The 15278-nt window shown below is 55.1% G+C and overlaps 1 protein-coding gene across 1 annotated transcript in view; it reads right to left on the bottom strand.

Annotated features, from left to right (window-relative positions):
* Positions 1 to 4193, bottom strand: part of CASZ1 (castor zinc finger 1) — a 157661-nt gene extending 153468 nt beyond the window's left edge. Inside the window, exon 1 of the mRNA XM_026053553.1 lies at positions 4081 to 4193. Coding sequence (XP_025909338.1) covers positions 4081 to 4193 — 113 coding nt within the window. The remainder of the gene's footprint in view (positions 1 to 4080) is intronic.
* Between the last annotated feature and the right edge of the window lie 11085 nt (positions 4194 to 15278).

The following is a 15278-nucleotide window of genomic DNA, read 5'->3' as shown; positions in this document are numbered from 1 at the left end:
GGCCGGGCGCGGGCAGTGCCCACCTGGCGGCGGGGCGGCGGCGGCCGCGCTTACCTGCACTTGGGGCCGCTTTGGGTGACTTTCCAAGTCAGGGGAAATGTGCGTGTGTTTGGGATGGAGGCTGCAGCGCGCATGCGCCATCAAACTTGCCCTGATCCCGGATTTTTCCTCCTCGCGCTCCCCTTTGCTTTGATTATTGAATTTTCCTATTTCTAACAGGAGGGCGGGCGGCGCGCAAAACCCGGCCTGGAGCCGCGCCGCCCGCGGCCCCCGGCCGCGCTGGGGAAGGCGGGGGGGGGGAGCGGCAAAGAGGCAGGCGGGCACGGAACGGACTCGCCCTCCGAGCGGGCACCGCGTCCAGGCACGGGAGGGGCACCCGCAAAACCCGGACCGGATCGCCCTGCCCGGGCAGGGGAAAAGACTGTCCCCATTCGCCAGGCAGCCAACGGGGGCAACGTCCCCTGTCCCGGGCGCCCCTGGCAGCGTCCCCTATCCCGGCGGGGCTCCCTCCCGACGAGGTGCGACGGCTCTGGGACATGTTCTGCTTTGCAGACTGCTGACCTCTGCTCACCTTGCTTTCCTGGGATTAAACTAAACAGGGATCACCAACAGCCACCTTGCGCTTAGTTGCTCCATGTGCAGCCCCTTTCCTTCCGTGCAGCGGTTAATTCGCAGTTACAAACTTCGCAGCTCGGCTGCTTTCTGTGCTCGCAGTTTTCGCTTGCATTTCCCTCTACGCTGGGGCAGCACGTGCGCTGTGACAGTATCAGGGCCCCGGCGGTGTATGCCCTCCTGCTGCTGGCTCCCAGCTCTGCCCTCGGCAGGTCTGGGTGCGGGAGGGCCATGGGCACGGCCGAGCAGCGGGAGCCCCTCAGTCGGGGGCACCCTGTGCACAAGCCCAGCCACAGGACCCTGCATTTCCCTGTATGCGTTACAGCCCTGCATGGGTATCCTGTGGCCTGCATTCTACGCTCTTGTCCTCGCAGAGGCGAAGAGCCCCGTGCACCACTTATGGGCTCTGCGTCCTGCCCCCAGCCGTGCCGGGACCCGTGCACTGGGACCACGCGCAGGTGCCAGTGGCCGCCTCCACACCGGGGCTTGCACGAGTTGGGCGCCAGGCCCAGGCCGGGCGAAGCTGCGAGCTCGCCGTGGCGCGGGGAGCGGTGCGTCAGCACACCCACACGGCCGCCTCGCCGAGCTCCCACGAGTGCCTCGTGGAGCCGTGCGGAGCCTGCAGAGCCTCGGGGAGCTCCTTCAGGAGCGGCTTGCGGAGCCTGCGGAGCCGCACGGAGCCTCGCAGCGCTCCTCAGGGGCACCTCGTGGGGCACCTCGTGGAGCCTCATGCAGCCTTGTGGAGCGCCTCACGGAGCCCTGCTGAGCACCTCGCGGAGCCTCCGGAGCCTCGCGGAGCTCTGCCGAGCTCGCGGCCGCCCCGCGCCTCCCAGCTGCCTCTGCCTCCACCTGTTGCCTCTTGTCCAGCCTCGCACAGCGAGGGCTTTGGGGCAGAAGCCCACATTTGGTGTCCCGCGGTACGCGCCTTGCGCAACGGGGCCCTGCTCCACGCTCRCAGCCCCTACGTGCTATTGCCACACAAATAAATAATAATAATAATTAATAATAATAGAGTAATTCCTCTGATTTCAATGTGACTACTCATGTGAGTAAAAGTGACTCATCTACATGAGAGCTCGCAGGCCTGCTGCCAGCCCGCAGCTTTATTGCGAGGCTTCTAATATTTGGTGTGCTCCTTTGATCCCGGCTCCCGGGATGACATGTTTCCAGCACTTGTGTTTACACAGGGAAGCTTGGAAATGTGGCCCGGCGCTTCCAAGTGTCCCAGAGGCGGAGGACAGGCAGGGAGCTCGCGACGGAGCCCGTTTGTGGCATCTTTGGAGAAAATCCTGCAGTTCAGCGCCTGGGAGGGGGCCTGACTCAGGAGTTTTGAGGAGAGACGCGTTGAGCGAAGTGCGTCCATTTGGGCAGATATTTAGGGCCCTGTAAAGAACGGACTTGTACTAACCAGGCTGAATCTCTAGTGAAGAGGCAGACTGCTGTGGAAGTACTTAAGGGTGCTGGAAGCACCCAGGGTCGCTGCAGAATCTGCGCCTTTGCTTATTTAATATTGTTTGGTATTTGTGAGTCTGTAGTTATTTATTTTTACCTGCTCACAATGGGAAAGCAAGTAAATGGTGACGAAAATGGGATAATTGAGGTAAATAGAACTCTGCAAGGTTGTTAGAATAACTGTGGCAAGTATTTATAAATTGCTGAAGGTGAAAAGACCCAACTCCTTCAATGCTTAAGCTGGAGAGACACTGGCAGGTTAAAACCAAGGTGTTTCCAAAAGAAAACGCTCCAACCTCTGGTGCACAAGAATGAAGAGCAGGTTGCAAGCTATGGATTCCTTGCTTCTGAGGCATTCCCTAAGAATGCGGCGTTGGGAGAATGGGGCCCTTTAATTAAAATGGAATCGTTATTTCTAATTGTGTTTACTTCTTCTTGTTTTCCCCTCATTCACTTTTTTGCATTTCTCTCATCCGGGGCCGCACGCGGGCTCCGCGGCTGCCCTCGCTCGCAGCGCGGCTCGTCCTGCCCCCCTGGGCGACCCCGGTGCCAGGCGGGGGCCGGGGGTTGGCTGCCGATTGCCCCGGCGCCCTCGGCCGCCTTCCCGCACGGGCAGGAGTCCTGCGCTGGGGAACAACCCCCGGCAGCAGCTTTGAGGCTCCCCCCGAGCCCCAGCAAGGCGCGAAGCTCTCTGCGCGCCGGCTCTGGAGCCCCATCCCGCGCCCTGCGTCCCCTGAGTCCTTCTGCTTGCACAGAGCCCATCCCGGGCCCCGCTCTGCTCCCGCCACACCAGGTCCCTGGGAGCACCTCCCAACGCCTGGCTCCTCATCYAGATAGAGCAGAAAGTAATGACACCTTACATAGCCTGTTCTAGGGAGAAATAAAATAATTTAGCAAATTGCAAATGATGTATGCTTAACTATTTATGCAGCGTCTTCCTGTCATCAACCTAAAGCAATTTGACTTCCGTGTTGAACACTGGATGAAAATGTTGTATAGATTTAACCATTGCAGGAGTTCCTTTTAAGTGGTGCAGTAATCTCTCGCTAGCTAATTTAGTGTTGTAATAAGGCACCACCCCCACAAGTCCTTTGTGTTCTTGTGTCAATACTGCCCCCAAACCATAAGCGCTGGCATCTGCATCCATCATAAAAGTGGGTCTGAAACGGAGAGCGAGAGGCACAGTATGGCCATGGCCGCAGCAATCCCGACAGGCTTGGCCCTCTTCTGCACGTGCCACGTTTCACTCTAATGACGACTAAAACACGGGTTCCCTTCCCACCAAACCTGCGCAATGGTGCAAAAGTACTGGCAAGTTCAACAATAAATCGTTACAGAAGACGAGCCTGACGTAACTTTGCTCACCTGCGAGYGCCTGGGAAGCAGCCAGGGCAGCTTTGGTTCTCTCCTGGCCCACGGAGCTCCTCTGCCCTCTGCTCAGCAGCTCTTCGGAGCTAGTAACTGGAAGAACKCTTTAGTTCTAACTAAAATATCTCTCATCTTTGCTCGCTTGTTTTCTAAGTGTACAGCATGACAGCGAACACAAAAACCAAAGAAGCTTGGACACTGCCATCGTTCCCTTTCCCATTACAATTTTCTCTTCCAGCAACTGCTACAGCCAGTGCGACTGACGCCGTTTTCTTGCCATTTTTCACCATTTGCTGCAAGCCAACAGGACATGCACCCACTGCAGGTGCGCACCGGCAGCCCAGATTCCCATGGCCCTCCATCTCCAAAGGGTTTCACAGATTCCCAGCCTCTCCTCAGCTCCTGCAGCAGTGGTTGCTGCCCTTGGGGAGAGGACATCCTGCTGCAAGCTTAACRTTCAGAAGCCATTGGCTGTATTGAACTACATATTTCAAATACATTTCCACAGACTGAGGCCGTAAGCCACCTTTCCTGCTATCTATCATTCAGCAATCAGCAATAATAACATCCAAAYTCATTACTACATCATCCTCTAAGGCAGTTGTCCCAAACTCCTGGTTACCCACTGAAATCTCTCCTCAAAGCAACTTTCGGAAGGCTTCCTCCTCCCCGTCGGCCTCCTCCCGCCCGCAGCGCGGGGGCGTCTGCAGCCTGTGGAATCGCCCGCACGCCTCCGTGGGCTGCGCGGACACAAGGGCCATGCTGGGAGCAGCGGGCTGGGAGCCCCTGCGCCGGCAAGGGCAGGCCCAGCCATTCCCAACACAAACATGTAGCATCGGTCAAGCACGCAGACCAGGCCTTTCTTGTAGAGCAGACACYGGTGGCTTTAACTCACACCCAGCGCATCTCGCTGGACACGCTCCCATCCAGCTAAGCGGCGAACGTGCAGCCTGAGAAAACTTCGCTTGCCCTTAAAAAATTACTCACACCGGAAAAACGACRTTAAAACAACACGCGAGGGGCCTGGATTACCATGACAAAAGCGCCGCGGTGCAGGCGGGAGGCTCTGCCCTGTCCTCGCCTCACCCTGGTGCGCCCTGGCTGCTGCCGTCACTGCAGGGGAGCGCGGGGCCGGCGCGAGGGGCGCCGGGTGCTCCGCGCGGCTGCCCGCGGGAGCAGCGAGCAGCGAGCGGGCAGCGCGCACAGCACCCGCCGTGGTCCCAGCAGCCCCCCGGGGACCCGCRGCGGCCGCCAGGCGTGCGAGCGGTACCAAGGCCGCCTGCGCCGAGGCGCCGTCCAGGGGCTCTCGTGCTGCTCCGCTCCGCGCTGCAGGAATGCAGCCGTGCACGCGGACAAGCTCTAGGAAAATGGAGTGGATTTACTTAGTTTCGTAATGGAAAATGAAAAGTACCTGCAAAGGAGGAGAGTTTTTTTGGGGTGTAAATATAATATTATCTGGTTTCGTTTTTCTCCTAAGGGCAGGCCGAGTCCTCGAGCGCAACACGTGACGATGTTTGTCCAGCGCCGTGTTCCCGCCGGCCCTGCCCGCGCTCCCGCGCGCCCCGCACGGCGGCGGGCGGCAGCCGCGGAGATCCCTGCGAGGGGCACCCGGCTCCGCGCGCTCTGCCGCGCCAGGAGCCGGCCTTCGGAAGGCACGCCCAGAGCACGGACAAAGTTTATAGCAAAAATACTGAAACTCTGCAGGGCAAATTGCGGACTTACCGACCAACACTGGWGCTGGCTGGTACAAACCGGAGTAGAGAGAACTTGTTCAGGTCAGAATCCATCTTTGCTCGATTTATTTGCCTTAAATGTGTATAAGGATCCAAGCAAAAAACTTGGCATTTAGCAAGAAAGATCTGGCACTTAAACCCACTTCTGCCCCCAGTTTCTCAGGGACTTCCCTGGTTACTGTGGCTGGGCAATGTCCCCCATTTTGGGGCTCAATCCTGAGGGAGGCCACTAAAGGCAATAAATAAATGTAGAAGAAAACAATAAGAAATAAGCAACAACAACAATAAAACAGGAAATCGCGTGTGAAGTTGTATGTTTGCAATAGCCTGCTTGTGTTAGAAAATAATCAACTAAATAGCAATAAATAATAAAAATTTATATTAACAATTCACTTGTGCTGATACAGACCTTCAAGTTACAGTTCATTATATTAATTTACTAATTAATTAAGCACTACATCACCTGGCACCTAYGTAGGTTTTATTATCCCACTTTATAGATGGGAAAACTTAAGAGTCTTGCCTAGGGACACAGTGAATCAGTGGCGGAGCTGGACACAGAACTGGAATATCCTCTAAAGCTCTAGCTCTGCTTACAGCATAAAGCTGGCCTGATTTTATGACTAATTTAGTTCAACAGATGCAAGTCGCTGTGGATACTCCAGCTTGGGTGCAGGAGGGAGTTATTCTGTATGAGCTTAAATCAGTTCTTAATTATATCAAGCTACTTATATAAAAATGTGTTTTTAAATATCCAGGCAGGCATCTACATTTCAGGACACTGACTTAAAAACACACCTTAAGTTTTAATGCTACTGTTTTCCAGACAGGTCCCAAATTACAGCAGTTCTTCAGGTCACCCTGTTCCACCAGCAAACTTCATCTGCTCAACTATGAGATGAGCAGTTTTGAATTGCTCACAAAACCCAGCGCAAACGCTGATGAGCGCCCTGATTTTAGTTAAAGACAGAGTTACTTCAAATTAGTTTGGCTGCTTAATAGCCGGTTTAAGCTACATCAAAGCAGGATGGAGGGTACACCACTGATTGCAACCAAGTTTCAATTGCTTAAGGAGCTGCTAGCAAGCAGGCGAGCTGCCCGCTGGAAGCGGCGGCGCGGAGGCAGCGCCGAGACGCCGGCCCTCGCGCCGCAGCTCTCCGGTGTCCCAGGGAGCTTCAACCTCCGCTCTTTTATCTGCGGACGTGTCTGAAGCGCGATCCCTTCCGATAAGTGTCCTGGGCGACATTGGTCCCTCCTTACCCTCGCGCTGGGGCCCTTGGCCACCCCTGCCTCGCTCAGCGCCGTGCCGGGATGCTCTGGAGCCGCTCGTTGCTCTCCACGCGTGTCCGTGCGCGGGTGCCACGCGGGCTCGCCGTGGCCCGAGCGACGCGGTGCRAAGCGGCGGCGGCGGCACAGGGACCTGCGGGCGCAGCGCTCGGTAACGGGCACTGTTATTTACGGCCTGGGAGCAGAGGAACACCTCCCCTTCCCCCGCCAACAGAGAAACCCATGTCCAGTAATGACAAAGTCATTACCTTTTTATTATTTTTCAATAGGATTCAGATGGAGCGCCTCGTCCTTGCACGCCGCTCGGATGGCTCAGGGCTCGTGTCCCTGAGAACAGGCAGCTGAAGGCAGCGAGTGGGTGTGGAGTCACCAGCCCTGCTTCAGAAAATTTGGGCCTTGCCCTCCCAGCAGCCTGTTATCTCCCTTATTAAGGGAGAATTATAATGTTTCCCTTCTTCCCAAGAGGCATTTGGGACTACAATAAAGGCCCTGTGAGAACTGCTGTAAGATCAAAGCAGGGATCCCATTGGAGAAGTTCAGCATAGAGCTGTTCCTGATAAGATAGGGGTTTTGGGGCTCTTAATAGAAACTGTGGGCTTTTCAGTATTTTTTCCCAGAGAGTGAATGCTATGCTTGGGGAAAAAAAAAAAAAAAAAAAAAAAAAAGAGGAACTTTGCATATAGGAGTCCTGAAATGATGTGATCCTGAGATACGGAGAAGTGTGAAATCCCTTTGGATTAGGTGGGTTTTCAGGTTTCCCATCGCAGTGCCATATGTCCCCGGAGCAGTCCCTGTCCTGACATGCTTGTGCTGACTGACTATCTCACCGTTTTCCGGTCTCCAAAATGCTCCTTACTCCTTCACCCGCTGTCCCCCCATGGTTCACACCCTGCCTCTTGGCTGCTCTAATGCCCTGTCCATACTCACTGCTTCTCTTTATCCACTGCCCTTCCCCACCTGGCATTCCCGAGGAGCCCCCGAGCGCGTCTGGGATAGCCCACGTAGCACCCAGGTTTCTGGGGCTTATTTTGGGCTCTGCTGCTTGTTTATTTATCTCCCTTCAGCGCAGCCAGTGAGGCCCGTGTGGCAGGAGATGGGAAGGGAGGTGATTATGGAAGACTATTTCCCCCTGCCGCTCATTCACGACAAACAAAGAGCAATGATTGATGATTAAAAATGCATTCTCTGGGCTTGTTTTCTTTTGTTTTACCATTATGGAGATATTATAAATACTGAATACTAATCAATCCAGACCTGGCGGGACCTCGCAGACCTTCTGCAGTGCAAGGGCTTTGCTCTTCCTCGTAACCTCTGCAGCTCTCCCTTCCCTCCTTTGTCTCCGTCTCAGGCACCCGATGCCACCCCGACAGGCCCAGCCGAACCCCCAGGGAATTCCCGGTGCCTCCCAACTCCCCCAAAGAGCTATCTCTTTCCTGGAAGGGATGGCCACATGTTTGGGCATCCTRGCATTTCCAAACAGTTTTTGCCTCACAGTGGGGTGAAAACGGAAATTCAGGCCTCAGTGCAGGGCACAACCCCTCTTCTTTGGGAAGCTCAGAGTGCTGGAGAGCGGCTTTCGCAGCAGGTGTTGCCGAGAGGGCTGAGGACGGCGTCTTGGGCCCGGCCTGGCCTCCGCGCGCCCGTCCCGGCGCCTCTCGCTGCGGTGCCTGGGCCGCGGCAGGGAGGGCGCCCGGCTGCGGGAGCGCGGACGCGGGCTGCGCACTTGGCCCCTCTGCCCGCTCGGGCACCGTGAAACAGAGCTCTGCTCAGCGGCAGTGCTCGAGACACGCCGGGCCGCGGCAGCCCGCAACGTGGGGCCTGTGGGCTGTGAAACCTCCGGTCCCCAGAGCAGCCCCCGGGCCCTGCCCAGCTCATCCACCCGCTCTGCGGTCTGGCGCTTGTGGCCCTTTATCTCCACACTGCCCCTTGGCTCCAGTGGCTCTCCCCACGCGCCCGCTGCGCTCGGCGGCAGCGCCGCGCGGCACCGGGCCCAGGCGGGCGCCCGGCGGCCCCGCTCCGCTCTCTGCCACACAACGGGAGAGCCAGCGGCGGGAGCAGCGGCCCACGCGGCACCGCAGCAGCGTCCGCGGGCACTGACACCCATTGCCCTTAGTGCTCGGAACCAGCCCCGGAATAGCTGAGCTCAGCTGCAGCAGATAGGGAGGAGAAGGAAGAGAATCTGAGCTGGGCTAGCAAGAAATTTCAGTCTGAACCATATGGCAAGGAACGGCAGGCTGCTCTTATCTTGGAGCCTCAGGACTTATTTTATGCACATAATTCCCTGATCATCTTGATGTAGCAGCTCTTAGGAGGATAGTTAAACCATCTAACCAGCACTGCTGGAAGTTGACAATCGTTCTATCATCTTCACTTTCTTAAATAATTTTAAATATATATCTGTGTTTATAAAAWACCCAGGGACAGATCCCACTGACGTCTGCGGAAGGAGTTGAGCCAAGTTGAGGAGTTCAGTGGGCACCTGGACCCAGCCCTGAGTTGTTCACTACTCCTCTCCTTTAAGTATCACATCTCTGCAGTTTATCTTTTGCACGTCACTCCCTTGGCACACACAAAACCTTCTTCTTTTTGAAATCAGTGAAAAAATTTCTGAAAACGGCATTTTTTTTTTGTAATCTGTGCATAAACATGGGAGCCACAGCTCCCTAACACTACTGGGACTAAAGTGCTGATTCTTAGCCAATACACTTAATCCTTCAGTGTCTCCAAATTTACCTCTTCCCCCTTCCCCAGGGCAATGTGAAACCAACTCAGAGCGAAACGGGCTTTGCAGTGGGTAATAATTACTAATATGCTTCAGATTTCTTAGTTTAGCCTTGAGTCTGAAAACAATCATCAGCTGCAATGTAATTACCAGCAGTTCACCAACAAATTCTGGTTCGCGGGTTGTTTTTTGTTTTTCATCAACCAGGTTAATTCTGGCCACTCTTTCGTTAGGCTCTACAATGGAATGGCATCTCGACGCCAGGGTCCCTTCAAAGGAAATCTCGTTCCTGTCACGCTCCCAAACACGTACACTTTCACCCAAAAGCTCCTAACTCTCCTGGCAGTTGATTTCAACGATACCACTTAGCATAAGCTTGGCAAAAAAAGACGTGCATGTGTATGCATGTCTGCATGTATATGTATGCACATGCACTACACCCACACGCACAAGTTACTAATCCATTGGCTGATGTATTTATGGCTATTTTGCTTATAAACCACTGCCCTCTAAGAGGCTTACAGCCTCCCTGCTTCTCCAACCACCGAAGATACTTGCCTGCCTCCAGAGGAGACATCTGTACTTCACACAGGGAAGGACTCACGTTGTTCCTTGCTGGGGACAGCAAACTTTGTGGGACCAAAGAATCGCCTGGCCAGCAGAGCCCAGCCTCTCCACTGCCTCTCGGAAATATGTTAAATCTGTCGGAAATATTAAGGGAAAGGCCTTAAGGGCCGCTCTCCCYGTGCCCGGGTAAATGCAGGGCCTGCTCCTGTCTGTGCAGTTACAGGCACCTCCAGAGGCCCAGGACCCCTTCCCAGCAGCCTGGGCAGCTCCCCTCTGCTCCAGCCTCAGCTGCAGGCTGCTCTCATCCCTCTCCTCTCTGCATGCCTGTCTCTTAGACTCTCAACTGCAATGCGGAACGGACCCTACCCCAGGCTTCCCAGCACCAGGAGCAGAGGGGGCCGGTTCGGCAGCCTGGGCTAGGAGGGAGGTCACGCAGAAACTCGCAACGGGCCCAGGACGAGGTGCGCCGGGTTGCAAGGTGCAACAGTGCTGCACAGCGCACAGATCCCCAAGCCAGGGCGACACAAGTGCAGCAGGCAGTGAAAAAAAAAATATTATAAATAAATATTATATATATATATTTTATATATATGTAAAAGGAATATATAAATGCATAAATAAAATAGCAGAGAGGTCACTGTTGTGCTCCTGCAATATTAAGCTAGCGCCAGGCCCTCTCGGAGGCACCGCGCTGGGCCACGTCCCGTCGTGCTCAGAACTGCAGCTGAAACTTGTGACATTTTCTGCCCTGAACCTCAGCAGCCTCATCTGCAAAACCGGGGGAAGGACCAGCCCCATGTGCAGAAGGAGCTGGGAGACTGGCTGATTTGATGTTTTTAAAGAGCCCTGAAACCTCAGAGAAGGGCAATTTATTGTTCTTATTTTCCTATGATCACACTATTCCCACAGGGATTGTTTATTTCTCAGCGCTGGATTTCAATTTATTTATTTCTCATTGTGTCCTGGGTTTCCACACAGAGCAATTTCCACTAGCAAAGACTGAAGGGACTGCTTTCCCTTTCCGGCTTCAACTTAACAAATGTACAGGCTGATAAATCCTCTTGTGAAAATCCTACAGGGTGAAACAGGCTACAGATCAAAGGGAAGGACCATTTGTCCTCTGGTTTGCTACCAGCACTACAGAGCTTCCTCACCTTCAGAAAATGATCCCTCACAAACGTCCACGTCCTCCCCTCCCGCCCTCACCACTTCCAGGCCCAGACTACTGGCGCTCCCACATGTTTTCCCAGATCTGCCAGCGGGATCTGCCTCTGTTGGCATTAAAGGCTCCGTTTTCCTATGAAAAGCCCGGTGGAAGGGCRCGGGAGAGGATCCGGCAGGGGAAGCGCGCGGGGCCGGGCTGTGCTGCGTGGCCGGCGGCTCCGGCAGCGCCGGCGTCGCGCCGAGGCGGGCGGCTCCGCGCGCCCGGAGACCCGCGTGGCTACGGAGGCGCCCGAACCACCTGCACCCGCAGCCAGCCAAGGAATCCGCCCCGGCCTAACACCTTGCCTTGCCAAGCACTGGAGCAGTGCCTCAGTGCCATGCTTTATGGTGGTAAAGGAGGTTATATAATGGCACATAACCAAACTGTCCTCGGCAGACTGTTCATCTAACCAGGTTTAAAAATCAGATCTTTACTCCAAGAGCTCTGTATCAAGAGCCTTGGCCTCCCTGAGCCGTGCAGACACTTAGTGAATGTGCAAAGCAGAGCAAACTGGGGTAACTTCCATACGGGTGAGAGGAAACCCAGAGCAAATTAAAGTAGCCTTTGCCTCCTGTTATTAAAATTAAACTCTGCAATAATCAACACTTAGGGCGAGCATCTCACAAGTGCCGGTGCAATTTCAGGGGCTCCGTGGGAACAACAATTGGAAATCCCTGTAGGCGCTTTTACAAAAACACCCCCTCTGAGTGTCGCTAAAATGGAGAAAACAATTCAGGTGAAAAATTAAAAGGAAAACTCTGGAAGGCTGAGGTGAGACGCCGCTGCTAATCAGTCCAAAAGGGTGGGGAAGATAATTTATTGCTATAAAGTGGACTTATGTTCCCTTACCTGTGAATGTTATCATCTTTGATAAGCAGTATACATGCATATTTTCTATTTCTATGTTAAAAAGCAAAGTACAAGCTCAAAATCAGAAAGCCCAGGAACAGCAAGGCCAGGCTGCACGTGGGGCGGGCAGTCATGCAACAGTCCTTCCTTGCGCCCCACGGGCCGCCCTTTGCGCCCAGGCACAAGCTGAACTTACTGTAAACACGGCCTTCTAAAGTCACCAAAAAAGTTCAGCACCCCATGCAGGAAGGATCAGTTTACACCATCTAATTTTTCTGTCTGACTAATACATTAAGTCAGATATCGTTTCCTGCTCACAGGCCCTTTCTCCATTCAATCCTCTCCTCATCTGAATTATTCCTTGCATCTCCCTGACCCTCTTCTCTTCCCTGTTTCTTCCCTGTGCTCCTGCTTTCCGCAGGCCATTTCCGCGGAGCTCCCTCCTGTGCGCAGCTGAGCACCTTCAGGAGCATCTGCAGCTCCCTTTGGCGCAAATCCCAAGAGCTCCATTCAGTTCCTATTCAAGGAAGCTTCCCTTCGGAGCGCGGGGAAGTCTGAGCTTCCGGCACATCTCCGGAGCGGAGCGGCAGGAAGAGCCGTGTTCCCGCACGCAGCAGAGGCGGGCAGCGGGCAGAGCCCCGCGCCGGGGGCACGGCGGGCACGGCCCCTGCCCAGCGCTCCGACGGCTCCTGCTCACACGGGTGGCTGCCGCGTGCACAGCCCGGAGCCGGGCACAGCGGGAAGGGGCAGGGAACGGGCCGCGGGCTGCCCCTTGGGCCGGGGACAGCGCCACAAAGCGCCCTCAGTGCCCGGCGAGCCGCGTGGGGACGCCAGCCCTGTCGGCACTGCCCACAGGGGGCAACAGCGCCCAAAATATTTGGAGGTGGGCAAAATTCCACCAGCCCCAGCCCCCAGCAAGGGTGGCTCTGCTCCAGACACCTGTCCGCGCTGCAAGCCCAAATTTGGCTTATTCTCAATGGGGACGCGGGAGGCTCACTGCAGGAAATGTGCCCGCGCTCCAGCCTCCCCGCTCGCGCGGAGCAGCTCCGGGAGGCTGCTGCTTTTCCCCTGTGTCACGGGGCCTGAAGGAGAGGGTGTCCTATTAGCTCACGTGCCGCGAGGCTGCAGCCCCTTGGATGATCCTGGCTGGAATTTCACTAGTCCCAGTAAAGCTCCCTGCAGACAGAAAGGGGAAATAGCTCTGCGCTCTGTTCCCCTCCTGCACCCAAACATGGTATCTGCGTCCCGGGCACAATGACTTAAAAAGGACTTCAAAAACAGGCATTATTTGTCATCTGGAAGAGCTATAAAAAGAAACACTTCTCAAGTAGTGAGTGTGAATACCATTACTTTACAGATTCAAGAGAAAAAAAAAAAAAAAAAAAAAAAGCAGATAACCTTGGGGAGACCCGACCTTCAAGTAGGTTCAAATAACTCCACCACGCTTTCCCTTCCCCTCTCCCCCGCAAGCACAGAATTGCACACATGCACAGGCGCCCACACGTACACACTCCCCCAGGAACAAATCCCTGCAGACACCCCCCGCATGTGCCCCCTCTCCCACGCACAGGGAGCCTTTGGCACGTGTGCCCCTGCACAGGCACTTGCCGCTCTGTGGGCAGGCGTGCGCAGCGGCTCGCACGTGGCACGCTCGTGGGCACGCTCGTCCATGGCACGCTCGTGGGCACGCTCACACGGGGGCTCGTACACGGCCCGCTCGCGGCCATGCACACACAGTGGCACGCTCGTGGGCATGCTTGCGCATGGCGTGCTCGTGGGCACGCTCACGGGAGGAAGACGGGAGCTGTGCGTGCTGAGTGCGGCCCGGCTTGTGCTGCAGGGCAGTGTYGGTGTTGGCTTCACACTCAGCGTGGCTGTGTCATCAAAAATAAAAAAAAAAAAGCCTGTGGATTTACAGAGCTTAAAAATCAGGATACCTGCAGCTAAAAGCTGTTACGTTTGCAGCTCCTGCCCCTTCAAATGCAGCTTTCTAGGGAGGCTGAATCAGCTTCAGTTCCTACCAGCACTTGCAGGGATAGATGTTCGTCTGTCTGAGGAGATTCTAAGGCTGGAGAAGTTCATACCCAGAGGCAAACTTTGCAGGACGTTGCCATCGCACTCGAGCCTGGGCACTGCCTTCGCCCGCAGCACCGGTGCCCACCCAAGCAGCTCCTAGCAGCTCAGTGTGCAGCCCAGACGCTGCCGGACAGCGGTTCCTACCCCAGCTTGTTCCTCAGATAACGCAGTCGGGCCGTGGCACACGGACATGACGTGTGTGTTTTGAAAATCTTTTATGAAGCGTRGCATTAATTCACAAATATGTTTACTGAGGAAAATAACGTGGAAATGTTTTCCATCTGACCGTGCAGTAAAGTAGTAGGAGAGCAAAGCACACAGAAATCCTTGTCTTCCCTACATCCTGCTGTAATGCCAATACTCTAATCCCACGGTCCTTCCTTGCGAGGGAAAAGCAGGGTTTCAGCCTTCCCGTAGAGAGTTAGTGGGAAGCGGGCCCGGAGCCGATCCTGCAGCTGAGCGCAGGGGCTTTGCAGACCCAGCTATGCTGCTGCCTATCTCGTCTAGGGCTCGCGTGCTTTACTGGTGGATTTGCTGATTTCAAAAGACTAGATAAAAGCTACGGTGAATTTTTGCTTTTTGGAGTTTCACACTGACCTCCATCACGCTCTGGGGAAAATGCAATGAAGTCAATASAATCACTCTGGTTTACTGATCGTGACTAAGCCAGGACACTGGCTTTGCAAGTTTTGGTGTCAGCTGAGAAAAAAGTCATGTATGTCAGCTGGCAAAAATAGCCTTATTCCAGCGAAAGAAATCAAGGAAAGGTTTAGTGAATGGAATAAGTCTCAGAACTGCAACAAGGAGAAATGCTAAAGTTGTGCTCAGGTCCTGGCCTGGGGAACAAACAGCCTAAGCAGCGCTGGCTTAGCTTGCAGCAGCTAAAATCTACGTGTCTCGTGTATCTTATTAAGGCTTGGCCAAAGACTATGAAGAGTGGCTCCACGAAAGGCACACACAGGCCTGAGAGCCAATCTGCTGCCTCCTCGCCTGCAGTCCCTGAGACGTAGGAAAAACCGTATTTCAATTTGAAAGGTGGGAGCTATGGGAGATGCCCACGTGGCCCAGAYGAAGCTGCTTTTCCTTGCCATCCCACTCGCCATGTGGGACACCTCACCATGTGCCGTGTGGCTCCATGTGCCAGGTTAGAAGGCAGGACCAGGCGCTCGACTCCTTGGTAYTGCCGTCGTGCAGGAGACGGGAGCRGYGGAGAAGGCCTGGCCGGTCCCACAGCAACGGCCAAGCTGAGGGCCAGCACCCAAGGGCGATTCCTCCGCGCCACACACCCGCGGCCAGCCCAGCTGCCGGGCCCTGCAGCTGCTGCCGCGGCTCGCGGGAGCAGCACAAGGACAAGGAATCCGCCCGCGGAGCCCTCCGGCACAGGCTGCCTGGGGCTGGGGCGGCAGCC

Source organism: Nothoprocta perdicaria, unplaced genomic scaffold (assembly GCF_003342845.1).
Source record: "Nothoprocta perdicaria isolate Ctin4 unplaced genomic scaffold, notPer1 scaffold_117, whole genome shotgun sequence".
Lineage (NCBI taxonomy): Eukaryota > Metazoa > Chordata > Aves > Tinamiformes > Tinamidae > Nothoprocta > Nothoprocta perdicaria.
Note: the sequence above shows the minus strand (reverse complement) of the source record. Positions and strands in the feature narration are given on the sequence as shown.